At 45.7% G+C, this 20,462-nt stretch overlaps 1 protein-coding gene across 1 annotated transcript in view; it reads right to left on the reverse strand.

The window, feature by feature from the left end:
- The window catches only part of LOC137641332 (snurportin-1-like), a 289,974-nt gene that overhangs the window by 107,401 nt on the left and 162,111 nt on the right, over positions 1–20,462 (reverse strand). The window contains exon 3 of the mRNA XM_068373778.1: positions 2,105–2,251. Coding sequence (XP_068229879.1) covers positions 2,105–2,251 — 147 coding nt within the window. The remainder of the gene's footprint in view (positions 1–2,104; positions 2,252–20,462) is intronic.

The raw sequence follows: 20,462 nt of genomic DNA on the forward strand, positions 1-20,462 counted from the left end.
GCAGTTCACCGACTCGTTTGGCCGAAACAAAGGCGAGCAGAAGCACTGTCTTTCAAGTCAGGTGGCGAACTGTTGCCATGCGTAATGGTTCATATGGAAGAGAGACCAGAGAACTCGAACCACGTTCCATGGGGGAGGTCTCATTTCCGACTGAAGACAGGTAAGTTCGTAACTCCGTATGAGTAAGGAAAGTTTTAGCTATGAGGAAATGACCATTACATTCAGTTTGAAGGTGACACTCAAGGCTGAGGGATATCCTTTTACTGTCGAAACTGAAAAGTGCATTTTCTCACGCACATAGACAAAGAACTGCGCTATTGATGGAATACCGGTATCAAATTAAGAGATACAGTACCCCCAGTACCGTTTCCACGACACCATCCACAGAAGACATTCCACTTTGCCTGGTAGACTGCTGCTAATGACTTTCGCAGGTATCCAGACATCTTTGCAACTGAGCAATAATATGGCTGTAATTTCATTCTAAAAGCGTATATGTATTAGATGCATTCTGAGCAATGATCTGTTGTTGCGAAAATCATCTCTGAGTGAGGAGATGCTGGATAGTCTCAGGCATGAAGTCGTAGCAAAGCTATGGCTTTGTGGTAGTTGTTGACGTGTGGTTGTGTGAGTAGATAATGTCGTGGAGGGAGTTCTCTTAAGAAATGTTTTGAAGTCTTTGGACTCCTTGCGAGGAAGATGATAAGCTTCCATCATGGAAGGCCTGGATGGTCTGGAATTCCTGGTTGCTTCTGGAGATGTGACGCTCTTGTCACGAGGGGAGTCTATCTCCGAAGGTGATAGGGAAGAGACTGGGACAGGTTCCTCGCGAGATTCCCTTGGCTGAGGTGGCAGTGAGCCAGGAGAGCGGATGGAAGGAAAACCGGGGAGATTCAACCTTGTCCTTGATGGCCTCACAGGAGTCAGTTTCACCATAGAAGAGGAGTCGGTCTCAGGGACTCCTCCCTTTTTTTCCTTTTCAAGGAAGAGACAGCCAAGGAGGTTTGCTGCCGAGTGTCTGCTGGAACTGATGAATGTTGGAGGTTCAGAGGTTTCCGAGGTGCGGGCTGGAAGGGCAGGCCCAAAAGCTTGTACAACTGCCCTGACGACAGCTCCGAACCAGAGCTGCTTGGTGACGCTGGTGCTGTCTGTCAGATCCCCCAAAGGGAAAGATACTGAAGGTTCCCTTTGAAGAGTCTTATTTGGAACCGCTGGATGATGTGGGTCTGCTTTAGGTGCTGGTAGTTTTGGAATTTCAAATTTCCAAGAAATGCCCTTTCCCTCTTTTCCCAGCGGTTGCGCTATTATGCGTTTGCAGGGAGGGGAATGGGGCGACGGTGACCTGTGAACTGGGACTCTGCTCTTCCTTGGAAAGAGGACCAATGGTCTGGTGGGTGATAAACTACCTTTACACTCCTACTCCTTCCCTCTGTGAACACCTAATTGTGCCTCCATGGGATGACGTGACTTCTTGGAAGTCGAAGGAGGATAATGACTGCTGTCTTCCGTCTGCGCTACACGGTGTTGCGTTGCATGCCTGCATATTGGCGACCATTGCCTAGCTAGTGAAGATTGACGAAGAAAAATCTGACAAGTAGGCGAACGCTGGTGCGTTAACAAACGCTGACGTGTTGGCGAACTCTGAGTGTGAGGATCCATATCCTCGGCATTCATAAAGGTACCGTAGGTGCAGCCCTCAGGACCAGGGAAGGTATGCATGGTCGCCGGCAGAAGTCAACGCATACACACTGAAAAGAAAAAGAAAAATATTTTGCATTAAATGGCAGTCCAAAAATTGCGAGAACGACAACGAGCATTCACCTTTCAAGCCAAAAGCAAAGTGAGCTCAGTCACAGGTGTGTGAGTGGGAGGGGTAGCTAGCTACCCCCTACGCACCCCGCCCCCTCTCACTAGCAGGATGGGTAGTTAACCCTCGCTAAATTTTAATGGTTCTTCCTTTCAGCTTTGCTGAAATTAATACCCCTAATAAATAGCGTAGGTTTGTATACCAGTTACAGAGCAATATATAATTATGATATTATAAAGGCTTACCCCACTCAAAACATATTTGCAAAAATCTAAAATAATTCACAGTAATACTTACCCTACCTGATACTACCAAAGACCTCTTTCCTACAGGGCAAGGAACAGTGAGGTAAGTACTTGCAAAGTCAGTAGGAACGTCAACAAGCCATTCACTTAACATTAAAAAATCTTTGTACCTCTTCGGACGTCTGTAACACACTCGATCCTGTTAAAATATGTTACAGAATTGATAATTTGTCAATTATGAGGTATGGTGTTTAAATAAATGAAGGCCGGAGGAATGCCTTGTGACAATGACATAAATTGAGCTCTTATTTAACATGAAGACACTGACATAGCAAAGACTTCCAAATGGTGTTTGGAATAATTACTAATTTTAAAAATAATTTGTATTTTTCCTAACTATACAAATCCAAGTTACTTACTTTAGGAGAAGGATAACAGTAAAGGCTGCAATATGGCATTAGCTAAGTTTGAGTAAAGAATTTAAGTTTGTAGTTCGGAAAAAACATACAAACCCCAATTCTTTACTATAGGAGATATTCTAGCGCCAGCTGGAAAATACGGCAGAAAAACCTTAACAAGATCGTTAACAATCAGGCCGGTAGTTATCCACCTGTTAGTGGTGGGGGACTGCCGGTCGGTAGCTACTATTTACCTTCAAACGGATTCTAGCTAGGACTATTCTAGGGGGCGGTGACGGAGGGAAGATTTGTGTAAAGAATTCGCGTTTGTATATTAGGAAAAATACAAACTCTTGTAAGTTTGTCATTTGTTCCTACACTTGATATAAAACTTCATTCTTCACTATAGGAGACTTAGTCTTGAGGTTAGGGTGGCCAAGGAGTCCCCTATTCCTAGTGAAGATAGTGACTAGACTCTTTTGAAGAAAAAATCTCCCGTTAATCTTCTTTCTTTGTAGATCCCCGTAATCTTAGCACAACTGAAAGTTTGTAGCTTCGTGGAAACAAATGTTTCAGGATGAAGAGGATCAGGAACATTCGACTCGGACCCTTTCATACTTAGGATTCCCCCGACCTTGAAAAGGGGAAACCTCGTGACTACGAGTATAACTTATACCCTGTGAGAGGAATCAGATGAGTTTCATACCTTATTTCCATTAGCGAGTCCCGCTGAAACTGGCTACAGACTAGGATACCCAGATGGGAGGGAGAAAGAAACGAAGATAGATGGATGTCCTTCTTAAAACCCAGTGTAACACAGAATCCTGAACCAATGGCTACTGTCCCCTGAAAGGGCGTAAGGTAGCTACAGCACCTGTTGACCTCCCACAATAGGCCCTATAGAAAAGGTGTCTAGAGACCTATGTGTCACATCGCTCAAATAGTGAGTAGTGAATGTAGATTGGCGTTTCCAGACCCCAGATCTTAAGACTTGGGAGACTGAGAAATTTCTCTTAAATGCCAGAGAGGCAGCCACTCCCATAACTTGATGGGCTCTGGGTTGTGCTGCCTCCGAGTCTACGTGCATGGCTCTCGCAATAACTTTCTTGAGCCAAAAAGAGATGGTGTTGCGAGAGATTCTCTTCTTTACCTTGCTGGTACTGAGGAAGAGATGACGGAGGAGTGGTCTGAAAGGTCTGGTGCGCTTCAGGTATTTCCTTAGCGCCCTGACTGGACACAGTAACAATGGTCTGTATCCTGTGTTACCTTATTGAGGCTGGAAAATTGAAATTCTCGAAACCTCTCATCGCCCGATGAAGGATTCCGAGTTTTGGCTACAAAGCCTGGCACGAAGTTGAGAGAGACTTTCCCCCATCCTCTAGAATGGGTGACGTCGTAAGACAGACCATGTAGTTCACTAACCCTTTTTGCCAAGGCCAGAGCTACTAGGAGACGGTCTTAAGGGTCAGAAAGTAGTCAGAGGCCCTATTTAAGGGCTCATAAGGTGGACCCTTCAAGGAACGTAAGACCAGGGACACGTCCCAAGGTGGGGTCTAATCTCAACTGGGGTGCAACATCTCTCAAAACCTCGAATCAACAAGGGAATATCTTCTGAGGTGGAAAGGTCAACCCCTCTCAGTCTACAGATGAGGCTCAAGGCTGAATGATAGCCCTTAATTGCCGAGACAGAGAGGAGCTTTTCCTCCCTGAGGTGCAAAAGGAAGTCTGCCACTAAAGGAAGAGAGGGATTGTGTGGAGACACGCCTCGACCTCTACACCAAGCTGCAAACACTCTCCATCTTGCTTGGTAGAGGTTTGCCTGGATATGTGCTCAGCCACCTTCTATGAAAAGCCTCAGCATCTGAGGAGTGACTGGACAGCCTCCAGGCGTGAAGCTTTAGAAAGGGAATTCTCCGGTGGGGGGACACCACTGTGTGGCTGCGTCAGCAGAAGGGGTTCTGGAGGAAGAAACCTTGGAACCTGAACCAGCAGGGAAAGAAGGTCTGCATACCATTCTCTGCTTGGCCATGCCAGAGCTATTAGTGTTAGCTTGCAGTTCCGGGAGGTCTTGAGTTTGTTGATCACCCTTCTGAGCAAGCAAAAGGGTGGAAAGGCGTATGCGTCCAGGTTGTCCCAATACTGTTGAAGGGCGTCCTGGATCGCTGCCTGATGATCTGGAACTGGGGACCCATAGCGGGGAAGTTTTGCATTCAGAGAAGTGGCGAACAGGTCTATTGTGGGGAAACCCCACAATGCTATTACTGCCTTCGCTACTCGAGGATCCAAAGACCATTCGCCATTCAACACTTGGTGATGCCTGGTTAGTCGAACTGCCACGATGTTTCTCCGACCCGGAATAAACCTGGCTGTGAGAGAAATGTTGTGACCTTCTGCCCACTGGCAAATCTGTACCGCTAGCAGACAAAGGTCTCTTGCCAGAGTACTCCCTTTGTTGATGTACGAGACGGCTGTGGAGTTGTCGCTCATCAGCACCACCTCTCGTCCTTGTAGATCTTCTACAAAGTATTTTAGGCTTTTCCAGGCTGCTAACAATTCCAGGTGATTTATATGGAGAGTTTGTTCTATCGGAGACCAGACTCCTGATGCTAACTTCGGGCCTAGGTGGGAACCCCAGCCCGTAGCGATGTGTCCGAAAAGAGTTTTAACCTCGGATTGGGGCTTTGGAGGGGAATCCCCGTTTGGGTATTCTCTCTGGTTGACCACCACTGAAGATCTTGTATCACCAGAGCTGGAACCTCCACTGGCAAGAATGGGGAATTGATCTTTTGGGACCAATGGTTCTTCAGATGCCACTGGAGACTTCTCATTCTTGATCTTCCACATGGAACTAGTTTTTCCAGGGAGGAAAGATGGCCCAGAAGACTTTGCCACCACTTGGCTGGAGAAGGCAGTGGAGACAAGAGTTGGGCAATGGATTGTTCCAGTCTCAGAAGTCTGTCCTCCGAAGGGAACACCCTCCCTACCTGGGTGTTGATGAACATACCCAGATAGTTCATGACTTGGGTTGGAATCAAACAAGACTTCTCTACGTTTACATGGAACCCCAGATCCTTGCAAAGGTCGAGAAGCCTTCTCAGGTGATCCAAAGCTTGTTCCCTGGACGAGGCCAGGAGTAGCCAATCGTCTAGATACCTTAGCAGTCGTATCCCATGCTTGTGTGCCCACGAGGAAACGAGTTCGAAAACCCTTGCAAACACCTGTGGGGCGGTCGAGAGGCCGAAGCATAGGACTTTGAACTCAAAGCTTCGACCCTGAACCAGAAAGCGCAGGAATTTCCGAGATGAGCAATGGATCTGTACTTGGAAATATGCGTCTTTAAGTCCACAGATGCCATAAAGTCTCCTGGACGCACCGCTTGGATTACGGAGGCTGCTGTCTCCATTTTGAATGGAGTCTGCTTCACAAACTGATTCAAAGTAGAGAGATCGATTACTAGTCTCCAAACCCCCGAGGGTTTCTCTACCAGAGAGAGGCGACCGAAAAACCCAAGGGAGTTATTGGGGACTTGTTGGACAGTGCCCTTTAGAAGCATGCTCTGGATCTCGTAAGCTAGGGCTTGCTGTTTCCAGATTCCGAGGGACCTGGGAGGACGAGATCGGAGGAGAGCCAATGAAGGGGATGCGGTACCCCTAACGAAGCACCTTGATGGTCCATTGCATGGCCCCAATAGCTTTCCACTTCCTCCAACTCCCCTGCAAGCACCCCCCTACGCACTGGAAGGGGGGAGCCGAGACCCTATTTCTGCCTAGGGTTCCTCCCTCTACCTTTAGCCGACTTTCTTCTGCCCATAGGTTTGGATACAAAAGAGGGGCAGCAGACGCTCTTGGCTGGGAGTGGAGCCGCGGTTGTGGTCTTAGGTTGTGGAGTTGGATGCTGTTGCATTGTGCGAAAGTAGGCAGCCTTTTGCATTGCGGTGTCCTACGTCTCTTTCCTACAAGTATCTAAGGTAGAGGAAACTGCTTGTTTAGAAAAGAGGAGAGGTTGTAAAAGGTCCAAGTTTCTCAAATCTGATCTCTCGGCCTTACCGATGCTCCTATGAAGTCTGGAAACTACTGAATCCCTCCTTTTGAGGACCAAATTGCGCCACATGGTTGCTGTTGTAGCAGTTAGAAAGTCCATTGTCTTGGCCCCAGGAGATAGGACTTCCTGTAGGGACTGCATGGACTTTTGGTTTGACAGGTCCTCGTGACTCGTTAGGTAGCAAGCTGTACCAGACCACGTGTCAAACCAAGATAAAGCCTCCAGAAGGGACACTGAAGCCGCTTCCATTGCTGAGGCTTCTGTGGCTGTGAAAGAGACTGGAAGAGAAGTCTCTCTCTCCGAGGAGCAGCCAGGTGTGAGCCTCGTCGTGAGGGTATCCAGGGTCAGAGAAGGGTTGGTGTCTCTGACCTTGAAAAACCACTTTTGCCTTGTAAACGGGAATTGTAAAAGTTTATGGGATTCCTGACACTTCAAGGAACCCATTTCTCTCGAGACCACCTACGAGATCTTCCTCAGACAGCCTGCAGTGTGAACAGACCAGAGAAGTTCAATTCTGGTCTTAGGGTTCGGTGGAGGACGACATAGTCTGTCTAAAGCTGGAGCATCAGTATGTTGAGGAGACAGATATAGATCACCGAGGCCTGAGATATTACACATAGTTCTTGGAGCCCTCAAATAGGAGGACTCTAAGTCCTTTGATTGTTGCTCTTCCAAGGAATCCTCAGGCTGCGCTAATTCCTCACGAGTTATTACAGAAGGAAGAGCGATAGAAGTCAGAGTGTCTGAGGGTAACAGAAAAGTAGGAGACCATATTGCCATTGTTACAGGGGAAGGCTGAGTGCTGGATAATGGCGCCGTGAGCGCCTGACCATGAGTGGAAGTCGACTGTCTAGGAGAAGCTGACCGAATTATCGGTACTGTCTTAGTAGGATTCGTAGAGATTCCTCTCTTTGAAGGGTCCGAAGAACAAGGTGGAAGAGGTTGAATTGATCGGCGATCTGGCTTTTTCCCTCTGCTCTCAACAGAAGAGAAGAAGGGTTGAACCCCTGCATCTTCTTCAGAGGTTCTCGTGAGGCTTGTATTCTGTAACTCTTGTGACAGCGCCGAGTAAGGGTGTGAACTCAAAGGCAGATTGGAAACGACTGAGTTATATTATTGTGGAACACTCTCCTTATATACAAAACCTCAAGGCAACAGGACATGACAAGTTCACAAGACAGACAATATCACAGAGGAAAAACCAGACATGAATTTTCATGTTCGTTTTAGTGCGAGGGAAGAGCGAAGATACAAGCATAATATATACAAAAGGAATTATGTACAATTGTGTGAAACACGGTTGGTACATGGCTCCCCCCCTAAAAATGACATACTGTACATGTTAAATAGGGCGCCCTGATCTAGAGAGGCGAACTGTAGGCGGATCATCTGGCAGGAGATAAGCAGGTTTTAGACGATCAATGGAGACCCAGTCTTCTTTGCCCCGAATGTTTAGGAGGAATGCTTTCGGACTGCGTCGGATCACAAGGAAAGGGCCCGTGTAAGGGGGCGTTAGTGGTGGCTTGCTGGTGTCGTTGCGCAGGAAGACGTGCGTTGCAGAGTGCAAGTCCGTTGGTATGTGATGCTTCGCTGGGGGCTTGTAAGTCTGGCGGCACGGAGTAAATTTTCCCACGACGTGACGTATGCGGTGGAGATCGTCGGAGGAGGTTGTAGAAGGAAAAAATTCGGCAGGGACGACCAACGGGTCGCCATACACCATTTCGGCTGCCGAGACGTCGAGGGCGTCTTTAGGAGTGGTCCTCAGTCCCAGGAGGACCCAGGGAAGCTGAGTAAACCAGTTGCAATCCTTGCAGCGGGACATCAAAGCTGCTTTGAGGGTGCGATGAAAACGTTCAACCATTCCATTGGCAGCGGGGTTGTAGGCCGTTGTCTGATGTAGGGTGATGCCCAGGAGATTCGCTAATGACGTCCATAATTGAGAGGTGAAAGTGGTTCCCCTGTCAGAAGTAATATGCTCAGGGATACCGAATCTTGAAATCCATTCTGAGAGTAAGGCAGATGTACATGAGGCGGACGTTGCAGTTTCCATGGGAATGGCTTCAGGCCAACGAGTGGAGCGGTCGATGATGGTAAACAGGTAACGATGTCCTAGTGATGTGGGTAGGGGGCCTACAACGTCGACGTGAATGTGTGCGAAACGACGCTGAGGTTGAGGAAAGGTGCCCACTCCTGAATCCGTGTGTCGATGTACTTTGGAAGTTTGGCAAGAAGTACAGGCACGGACCCAATCCTTAGCATCCTTAGAAATGCCGTGCCAAATGAACTTTGCCTTCAGCAGCTGTGCAGTAGAACGGCACGAGGGATGTGAAAGGCCGTGGATGAGATCAAACACCTGTCGGCGCATGGGAGCAGGAATCCAAGGTCGCGGTCTACCAGTACTGACGTCACAGAGGAGGGTGGTGTTGGAGTCTTCGAGGGGAAAATCCTCCCAACGGAGGGACGTGCAGGATGTCCTACAAGCTTGATACTCTGGATCCTGTCGTTGGGGTTCAGCGAGGGCGTTGTAATCCAATCCCAGTTGAACGGCAGCCAACGTGTTTCTTGACAGGGCATCGGCAACGGGATTCATTTTCCCAGGGACGTATTGGAGGGTGCAATTGTATTCAGCCACGGCGGAGAGATGTCGGCGTTGATGGGCGGACCAGGCGTCAGACTGTCGAGTGAAGGCGTGCACCAGAGGCATGTGGTCTGTGCGAATGACGAAGGGCGTACCTTCTAAGAAATGGCGAAAGTGACGGACAGCCAAGAGCACCGCCAGCAATTCTCGATTGAAGGTAGAATAACCCGATTCTGCCTTGGACAGTTTTCTGCTGAAGAAGGCCAATGGGCGGGGCGAGCCTTTGACCACCTGCTCGAGTACTGCACCAATAGCGACGTCGCTGGCATCGGTGGAGAGAAGGAGAGGGGCGTGTGGGAGAGGAAAAGTGAGAGCCGCAGCAGTTGATAGGGCCCTCTTTGCATTGCAGAAGGCTGCTTCTTGAAAGGGACCCCACTCCAGGTCCTTTGGCTTGCCATCGAGGGAGGCGTAGAGGGGAGCAAGAGTGGCGGCAATGGCTGGCAGAAAACGGTGATAATAGTTGATCATGCCCAAGAATTTCTGCAGAGCTTTGACGGTCGAGGGTGCGGGGAAATTCTGAACGGCTGCTACCTTCTCAGGGAGGGGATGGACTCCTTCAGGAGTGATACGGTGCCCTAAGAACGACACTTCGTTGGCCCCAAAGGTACACTTGTTGTACCGGACTACAAGGCCGTTTTGTTGCAGGCGGTCGAGCACGATACGCAGGTGACGGAGGTGTTCCTCTTTTGAGGAGGAGAACACAAGTATGTCGTCCACATAACATACACAGAAAGGGAGGTCCCCTAAGATGCCATCCATGAGACGTTGAAACGTTGCCCCAGCATTACGAAGGCCAAAACAGGAGTAATTGAAGGTGTATGTGCCAAACGGAGTGGTGATGGCGGTCTTGGGGATGTCTTCTGGGTTCATAGGCACCTGATAATACCCCTTCAGGAGGTCGAGCGTAGAAAAAACCTTCGCTTTGTGCAGGTAGGAGGTTACATCGGCAATGTTTGGGAGGGGGTAGAGATCCGGTTCTGTTTGCATGTTCAGGCGCCTGTAATCCCCGCACGGACGGAGGGAGCCGTCTTTCTTCAGAACGATGTGTAAGGGTGACGACCATGGGCTGGAGGCCTTTTGGCAAAGGCCCATTTTCTCCATTTCGGCGAACGTCTGTTTGGCGGCTGCCAATCGTTCCAGTGCCAGACGTCTGAATTTTGCGAAGACTGGGGGTCCCGTCGTCTTGATATGGTGATAAATACCGTGCTTGGCAGGAACCGTGGGCGTTTGGCGAAGTTCTGGACGGAAAACTTCCGGGTATGACGTGAGGAGGTGGGCGTAGGCATCCGTGGGTGCGATGATGTGGAGAGCGAGGTTAGAGGGGGCGGGTTGAAGAGGTGTCGACAAGTACGAGTCTGCGTTGACCAATCGTCGGTGGGCGACATCGACCAGAAGGTGGAAATGAGAGAGGAAATCCGCACCGAGGATTGGCATTGTGACGTCAGCAACGAGAAACTTCCAATTGAATTTACCGTTTCCAAACGATAATGTGAGGTTCTCGTAACCGTAGGTGGGTATCGCAGATCCGTTGGCAGCTACCAAGCGGACGTCGGCAGATGTAGACAGACTACGTTGTGCCTTGAAGAGTTTCCTTGGCAAAAGAGAACGACAAGCACCCGTGTCTACCAAAAATCGCACGCCCGTTCCTGCATCCTGTAAAAAGAACAGATTAGAAACATGGGAGGCCACCGCCACAAGCGATGGCCTGCTTACACGTTTTTTGGCCACTGACAATCTTTGGCACATTTCTTCGCGGTTGCCCCGAATCTGAAGTGGTAGTAGCAAAACTGCGGCGGATGGGAGGTAGTAAGTGGCTGTAGAAGTCGTTCGTTGGGGCGCGAGCGATTGGTGGATGGTGGGCGGCTGTGTCGCCGCTTCGGCACGTCACGGGGTAGGCGTGTATGTCCTACGGCATTCATGTCAGCTTCGGTTGACGTTGAATAGGCATCCTCGTCGTCAGGGGTGGAGGAGTTGATGGAGGTCTTGAAGTGGCTGTCCATAAGGGCGTCGGCTTTGGTCATCAAGTCCTTTATGGGTAAACTATCGACATCAGGTATGGCAGCGCGTACAGGTTCAGGTAAACGGCGTATCCAAAGGGCACGGAGTAGGTTCACCTCACGAGGAGAGCCGTCTGCGGCAGGTTGAAGGCGAGCGATACTGGTCGTTTCCCTGAGGGCAAGCGAAGCCCTTTGGTCCCCCAACGGTTGTTGCGAGAGCTGAAAAAGCTTTGCTATACGGGTGGCTGGCGACGGCGAGTACTGCTGCAGAAGGTATGATTTGAGGGCGTCATACGCTATTGGGGTGTCTCCTTGTTCACAAAGCCAGTCGGATATTTCTGGGAAGGTGTCCTCGGGTATCGCCGCGAGAACATAATCCGCTTTGGTGGTTGAGCGAGTCACGCCCCTGATACGAAAGTGGACTTCAGCGCGTTGAAACCAAGCAAACGCCTCTCCGGTGGCGAACGGTGAAAGTTTCAATGGGGCGGCCGCGGCGCCAACTGATGTAGTCTCCGTCATAGTACCAACGATGGAGGGGCGAAGGAGGTGGGGGTGGAAGGCAGTGGGAGCGAGTCGACTTCCGGGGTCACCAATGTGACGGCGCCGAGTAAGGGTGTGAACTCAAAGGCAGATTGGAAACGACTGAGTTATATTATTGTGGAACACTCTCCTTATATACAAAACCTCAAGGCAACAGGACATGACAAGTTCACAAGACAGACAATATCACAGAGGAAAAACCAGACATGAATTTTCATGTTCATTTTAGTGCGAGGGAAGAGCGAAGATACAAGCATAATATATACAAAAGGAATTATGTACAATTGTGTGAAACACGGTTGGTACACTCTTTAGGGAGCAAGGAAACCGGAGTTGTCATGTCTGAAACACGAGGGCAAGGTGATTGAACATGCAAGAGTATGAACGGAGACTTGCGCGATCGGGAAGTTGAAGGGCGAGAGCGCGCTCTCTCTCTCTCTCTCCCTCTCTGATGACACGTAGCGAAGGTAAGGAGAAGTGCTCTTTATCCCTTTCCTAGAGCGATCGGAGATCCTCAAACTAATATGTGAAGGAGAGGGATCGAGGTCAGGGCGTGCTTTGCCCTTGGCCGCCCTCCTGGTGCGATTAGATGAAAAACTGTGGGAAGAGCTTCTCTTAACCTGTTAAGCGTCCCCCCTGGACCAGGTTGCCGCTAACGTACCGTCACGCTTCTTTTGCCCTGAGCGGTCATTTCACTAATGACAATTTTTCAAAGTTAACATCATTTCTTTATGCTTATAATTTGTATTTATAGTTAAAAGTAGGGATATCAATTAAATGGTGGAGTAAAAAAAAAACAATAAATACTACTATTATTTCATTTCAAATGGCTACATAATACTGAATATTCTAATGGGTTCTTTTTATCTTCAATCGTAAATCTTACGCCTGGATAAGCAACAAAAGCAAAGGGACAAGTCTCCCCCCCCCTCCCCTCTCTCTCTCTCTCTCTCTCTCTCTCTCTCTCTCTCTCTCTCTCTCTCTCTCTCTCTCTCTCTCTCTCTCTCTCTCTCTCTCTCTCTCTCTCTCCATATTGTTTCCTGTATAGTTTTCAGATATGTTAGTCATACATTTGTACATTATTTATCCACTTTATTCTCTCTCTCTCTCTCTCTCTCTCTCTCTCTCTCTCTCTCTCTCTCTCTCTCTCTCTCTCTCTCTCTCTCTCTCTCCATATCGTTTCCTGTATAGTTTTCAAATATGTTCGTCATACATTTGTACATTATTTATCCACTTTATTCTCTCTCTCTCCTCTCTCTCTCTCTCTCTCTCTCTCTCTCTCTCTCTCTCTCTCTCTCTCTCTCTCTCGGCGTTTCCTTTCCTATATAGTTTTGTGAAATATCGTTGTCCAGTCATTCGGTAATGAAAAGTCATTTTCGCTTTCGGCATCGAAAGAAAACTTTGTTTCTTTAATATACTCATCACTGGAGGATTCAGAACTAGTGCACTCATTATCAAACAGGTTATCATTATCAAATTCCTCGACAAGAATATCATTTATTTCATCTAAAGAAATAACCTTCCTCTTTAGACCGTTCATTGCAAAAGGAACTACAAAGAACCTTTTCCGCATGAACGCCCGAAGCGCGCTGAAACCAGTTTTCTAACATCAAGCTACCTTCAGAAAAATAGTTGCCAGACATCATATAAGTTTCTATTTACAGACCCCATATGCTGGAAGTATTGCCAAGTGATGATCCTATACTTACTATACGAGTAAACGTAATATCACGAGACTGACGGTTTGAAAAAGGCAATTAAAGTCATGAACGGAATATGCAGTTGAAGGGGGTACCGAGTAGATCATGGTCAACGGTTTATCACGTGGGTGACGCTTAACAGGTTAAGGGAGAGCTTATTACGCTTTGGAGAGCTCTCTTGTGACGAAGAGCGAGAACGTAACGTAGCACTCTTTTTCTTGATACGCCTAGAGCGTTTAGATGATCCCTCACCAGAGGAAAACGATAGCGAGGCAGAACGATGACGAGAGGAAGCACTTTTCAAGTTTGTGACGAGAGCTCTTATAGTCTCGCGGCGAGACATCTTGTGAAGAGACAGAAGGCAAGGAAGACCGAGAACGATGATGTCTCTTCCTATGTCGCCTGTCTCTCCGGCGAGAATATCTGGGCGAAGGAGAGAGAGCTCTCCTTCTCCTCTTCTCTCTCTCCCTCCTAGCCTCCGAAGACGGCGAGGACGATGACGAGGAGGAGGTACTGCGATGTTTGCACTTACGACGTTATGATTTTGTTGAAGCGCAAACGGAGTGCGAAGTAGGTGCCGCAGGAGCTGAAGATACAATATCCACTGAAACTTCAGCGGGCGCCAACTGAGTTGACGGGAGGTAGGCGAGGTCCGGAAGTCCCGAGGATTCCAAAACAGAAGGGACCTGAGGCAATATCTTGCCCGCGAGGAACTGGTTCCAAACTTCCTCCGAAGGAGAACCAGGAAGTCCAAGGGCAAGCTATACCGCTCGTACATGATCTGGAATGGAAGCAGTAACAGAGTCATTCCCGGTGGCAGAAAATATTGCCACACTGAGGGAGGCAACATGATCCGCCTGACCAAGAGGAATGGGGGTTAAATCAATGGTGTCACTCTTTCTCGACTTCCCCCCAGAGAAGGGAGGCAAGGAAGAGTCTGAAGGGAGAGATCAAGATGCCGAAGAAGAGACCCGAGACTCCTTACCTTTCGACGGCGAGTCCCTCTTGGATTTCTTCTTCTTCCTCTTCTCAAACTTCTCCCACTGAGAGGGCAACCACTCTCTACATACTTGGCAGGGGGAGCCTTCAGAACACCTATGACCTCTGCACATAGGGTATAGGGAATGAGGATCCACCTCCGGCGGTGACACAAAGGTGCCACAGGATTTCAGGGGAACCCCGGGACACTTCCTCATACTAGAGGACATCACATCTAACAAAGAAAAAAGAAACAGAATTAATCAAAAACACAATAAAGAAAGGCTAGTCTGCCAGTCAAACAAAAGCAGGAGCAGCGGTGTTACCACTGCAACGGCTAGAATTCGATTGAAGGTAAACAGTAGCTACCGACCGGCGGTCCCCCAACGCTAACAGGTGGATAACTACCGGCCCGGTCGTTAATGACCTTGTTAAGGTTTTTCTGCTGTATTTTCCAGCTCGCGCTAGAATATCTCCTAAAGTAAAGAATGAGGGTTTGTATCAAGTGTAGGAACAAATACAAATTATCTTTAAAATTTATCATTTATTCCTACACGAATACAAACCACACTTCTTTACTATAGGAGACTTATCCTTAGGATGGAAGAAGACCAACTGGCTATAACCAGGGAATCTTGGACTTAGCACTTGTGCTTAAGTCCTGATCCCTATACCTTGTAAGTCATAAGTGAAGAAACAAATGGACAATATGGCCCGTGTAATCTAAGGTATCTTGAGCTGTAACCAAAGTGTTGAAGCATAGGCTGTGTCTAAGATGTACAAGGTTTATTTTGTTACATCACATTCCCCCTTACAATGAATGTCAAAAAAAGACCTGAAATGGTTGCACACCTGAAGTTGAAAGCAAAATTAGCTTAGCTATCTCTAGATCAAGTTGAGCTGGTGAGGTTTCTTAAGCTGTACCCTAAGAGACAGGAAAGGTTAAAAGGAAAAGGAGGCCTGTCACTCTTCAGAGTCACCCCAGATTTACTCGTAGCCTTTAGCCATTGATCTACAGATACTGATTCTGTTAAGGAACCCAAGAAGCTGTATCACTTGCTGAGCAGTAACAACAGGATCCAGAGTAAATGTAACCATGGTCTTATGGGTCACATCCAACAGGTAATAGGTTGTGAAGGTGGTGTCTCTTCAAAACCCCTGCCCTGAGAACCTGCATCACAGAAAAGTTTCTTAAGAAAGCTAAAGAGGCAGCAAGACCTCTGACAGCGTGCACTTTCACTTGGGGCATTGATGGTCAGGTTGGAAAGATCAGGTAGAGGATTTGTTGGTAGTACTGTATGTGGGGATGATGTTAAATATCCAGGTATAGGAATTCGATAAAGTTTGAAAGGAAAGGCTTTAGAAATGACAGAAGAGATAGATAGAGAAAAACTGAAAGGTAAAGATGGTTCAAAGCTAATATTAAGGAAATTAGATGAGGTATATCTAAAGGATACAATAATGGATAACTATGGGAAAATGAAGTATTACTTTAAAATAGAGAGAGAATCTGGTGAAAAGATGAGATTTCATAATTAGGTATGAGACCGCAGCTCTGCAATGCAGTAAGGCTATAGAAAAACGTTTGTTTCAAGGAGAGGCTAAATGTTTTCATGTTTTGAAACAGGCAAATCTCACCGTGAATCAAAAACAGATGGTGTTGGCTGCATGTCGGCAAGGTACACTAGAGTATAATTCTGTGTTCAAGATATTGAAAAGAATAATTGATGGATTAGGGAACAAGGAAGAGGATGATTAGTGGGGATCTGAAAACATGAATATGGGTAGAGGTTGAGCGGGATACAGGAATATGGATAAAACTAGGTGGATAAGAGGGAGAGGTGGAAAAAATCCAATAAATAGAGAAGGGAAAGTAACGTTGTTTGCTATATGTAGTTCAGAATGGCATTGGGATAGAGATTGTTCTAAGAACCATTAGAATAAAGAAAAGCTATATGAAAACACATTTAATGAAAATAAGACCGGTAATGTGGACAACAAAGCATAGGTTTAAACAAGTTAGAGATGATGTAGAGGAGAAAATTTATGTATGAGAAATTCAAGAAACATATATGAACTCTTGGGGAGAAGTTATTATTTCAGATACAGGATGTAAATCAACTGTGTGGTGAATTATAAATAGTTAGGGTTGTAGTTGGTTTAAGCCTAGGAGAGTTGAAAAGAATGAAGGACACCAAAGAGGAATCAAACAAAGTCTTTAAGTTTGGTGAATCATCATGTAAATCTAAAGGTGTAATAGAAATTCCAGTTTTGTTAAAAGGAAAGAAATTTCATTTGAAGACAAATTTTATATGGTGATATACCATGGTTAATATGGAAGAAAACAATGAGTAGGATGGGTATGAGGATAGACATGAAGGAAAATCTAGTAGAATAAGACAAATTCAGAGATAATATGGTATTTTTATTATGAAATAAATTTTTAAATATACTTACCTGGTAGTTGCATAAATATAGCTTAAATCTCGCGTTTTGACGCGTCATGACAGAAAATTCAAAATTCGTGGCAATCGCCGCCATGACAGTAGGTGGTCATACATGAGCGGCATCACTCGTAGGCTAACAGAACTATTCCGAACATCTTCAGAAATTCCATGTTTCTGTTTTCAGAGGGGAGGAGGGAGGGTCCTTTTATATATGTAACTACCAGGTAAGTATATTTAAAAAATTATTTTATAATAAAAATACCATTTTTAAATATGTAACTTCCCTGGTAGTTACATATACATAGCTGATTGACACCATTAGTGGTGGGTTAAAAACCTCATCCCATTGGGAATTCGTATAATTATTAATAACTACAATTAGTAGTACCAACAATCTAGTTCTAGCCTGATAAGGAAGCTGGCTTCATAATATTCTGCCTCATTTCGCCTACATTCCTTGAGAGACTCAGCGTCCACCTTTGGGGCTGTGAAAGTCTCTTGGGGCTGCCACAAGGTCCTTGACCTCTAGCGTGGCTAGACCACCACCCTTGCAAACCTGGCATAACTAAGGATACTGAATCTGACCACCTACTTTAAAGGTTTTTCTTTAAAAAAAAAAAATAATAAAAAAAAGTAACTTGACTTGCATCCCAGACTGTGAAAAGTTGTGATAACCTTCACAGACAACCTGAGAACACAAATACAAGAATAAAAGGCAAGGGTATAATAAAGATTACAGTGAACCCTCGCTACTTCGCGGTTCGACCATCGCGGATTCACAACTTCGCAGATTTTTTCCATAACCCATATATATACAGTATATATATATATATATATATATATATATATATATATATATATATATATATATATATATATATATATATATATGTATATATATAATATATATATATATGTATGCATGTATTTATGTATATATGTATGTATGTATATATGTAGGTATGTATATGTGTATACATATAAATATATATAATATATATATATATATATATATATATATATATATATATATATATATATATATATATATATATATATATATATATATATATATATATACACACACACACACACACACATATATATATATATATATATATATATATATATATATATATATATATATAAATATATATATATATATCTAAAGTAGGAAGATGTGATGTAGTTCTAAGGGAAAAGTATGGGAAATATGTCTGGGTAATAAGCAAAGCTCTACCTCCAGTTTGTTTCTTCATTATGATCAGAGATAAACGTAAACAAAACATTGGTTGCCATTTTTTTTATCGTGCTTTTTAGCGTGTTTAGGAAACGCATGATATAAAATCGCCTTTAATATTTGTGCCTGTTTTAGTTTAGGGTACTGTAGTACATGCATTAAGTGTTCTGTACATTAAAGGGTAGTTTGTTAACAGTACTACGTACAAGGGAAGGTTTTAAAAGTCTGAATATACATGTTGAATAAATAGGTAAATATGGTGTCACTACTTCGCGGATTTTCACCTATCGCGGCCGGGTCTGGAACCTATCTACCGCGATAAACGAGGGTTCACTGTATAGGGTAGAGGCACTAGACCCTTCTCCAACTACGACGCCAGAGGTAACGTGCGGACCCAGGGAACAGCAATCCTCATACTGGGTTTGCACATATTTAAGATAATAGTCTGCCAAGACTGATTTACTTCGCCAAAATGTGGCCTCTAAAATAGACTTCATAGATTTATTATGCCTATAGGCCATAGAGGTAGCAACAGCTCTAATATCATGCTGTTCCACTTTGAGAATTGGGAAAATTCCTTCTTCACAATTCTGGTGAGCTTCTCTTATCAAGTCCTTGATAAGGAAAGCTAGAGCATTCTTAGATATTAATAAAGATGGTTTTTTAACGGAACACCAGAGGTTGTCTGATTGTCCTCTTAAACTCTTGGACACGTGCAGATAGAATTTAAGAGCTCTTACCGGACAAAGGCCTCTCTCCTTCTCACGACCAACTAAGTGAGATAGACCTGGGATATTAAAAGACCTAGGCCAAGGTCGAGAAGGATTCTCATTTTTTGCGAGAAAAACCAAGCTGAAGAGAGCAAATCGCATTGTTTCCATTAAAGCCAACCTTCTTGCTAATGGCTTATAACTTCCCTACCCTTTTTGCTGTAGCCAAAGCAACCAGGAAAAGTGTTTTTTTGGTAAGATCCTTCCAGGATGCCTTGTTCAAGGGTTCAAACCTAATTGAGGTTAAAAAGGCTAGAACTACATCCAAGTTCCACGATGGGGTAGGATTGTCCTTCCTTTTAGTTGTTTCCAAAGATCTAATGAGATCAGAAATATCCTTATCACCTGACTCGTCAATGTTCCGGTGACGGGAGACGGAAGCTAGCATACTGCGGTAGCCCTTAATGGTAGAAACCGCTAGTTTCTCTTTAGTACGTAGGTATAATAGAAAATCTGCTATATTGGCTATAGAGGTACTTGGTGGAGGAAAACTTGTTATTCCTGCACCATCCCTTAAATATGTCCCACTTTGATTGGTAGACCTTGATAGTTGAAGCCCTTCTTGCTCTGGCGATAGCTCGAGCAGCCTCCCTTGAAAAACCTTTCGTTCTTGCCAACTTTTCGATAGTCGAAAAGCAGTTACATTGAGAGTGAGGAGATTTTGGTGGTATCTCTCCAAATGAAGCTGTTTGAGTAGATCTCTCCGATTGGGTAATAGTCAGGGAATATCTACAAGCCATTCCTTTATCTCTGGAAACCTAGGTCTCGTAGGCCAAAATGGAGCTATCAGAGTCATGCGGACATTGGGTGATTCTCTGAATTTCTTCAAGACTCTGTCCAGGGTCTTCAATGGAGGAAAAGCGTACACATCTAGGTTCTCCCAATTCAGAAGAGAAGTGTCCACTGCGGCTGCTTCCTGGTCTGGTACAAGGAGAGCAAAATACCGGCAACCTTTGTGTCATTTCTGAGGCAAAGAGGTCTATCGAGTGTTGACCCCACAACATCCAAAGATTGGTGCACACCTCATGATGTAGGGTCTATTCTGCAGTAAGAACTTGCCTTCTTCTGCCGAGAAGATCCTTCCTGACACTTTTCTGCCCTTCTAAAGTGAGTAATCAGTGCTTGGTGAATGGCCACTAGTTCTTTGGTATCTATGCGTCATTTCCTCTGAGACTCTATCCACAGATCCCTGTTGAGAATCGTGTGTGTCAAACAGGGATGACATCGACTTCTCTAGTTTAGACAGATCAGACACTTGAAGCGCGCTGTGTGCGCAAACTAAACCGTGTGCCGACTGCTGCGAGGAATCGTCAACCGTAGTCGGGTGACCACCAGGGGAACGCCCTTACGACATTTCCGAAGTGCCTTGAGCGCGGTCTGAACCGATTATCATCCTCAGAAACATGAAATTCTGTGAGGGTGATAGTTAGGATTTGGCCAGGTTACCATCAGGCCTAACTGTTGCGTTAAGGGCATTATCCTTTGAAGAGCTTCAAGACCCTTTACTTATGATTCTGCTCTGAGTGGTCATCCATCTAGTTACAAAAAAAAAACCTTACTCCCTTATGAGAGGCCAGGGAGTCACATTGGACATCACCAGGGAAAAAAACCGAGAGTTCCGAGAGTCCAGTCCGTAAGGCTGAAGACTTCTATCGACTAAA

The sequence above is a fragment of the Palaemon carinicauda genome, chromosome 5 (genome assembly GCF_036898095.1).
Source record: "Palaemon carinicauda isolate YSFRI2023 chromosome 5, ASM3689809v2, whole genome shotgun sequence".
Taxonomy (NCBI): domain Eukaryota; kingdom Metazoa; phylum Arthropoda; class Malacostraca; order Decapoda; family Palaemonidae; genus Palaemon; species Palaemon carinicauda.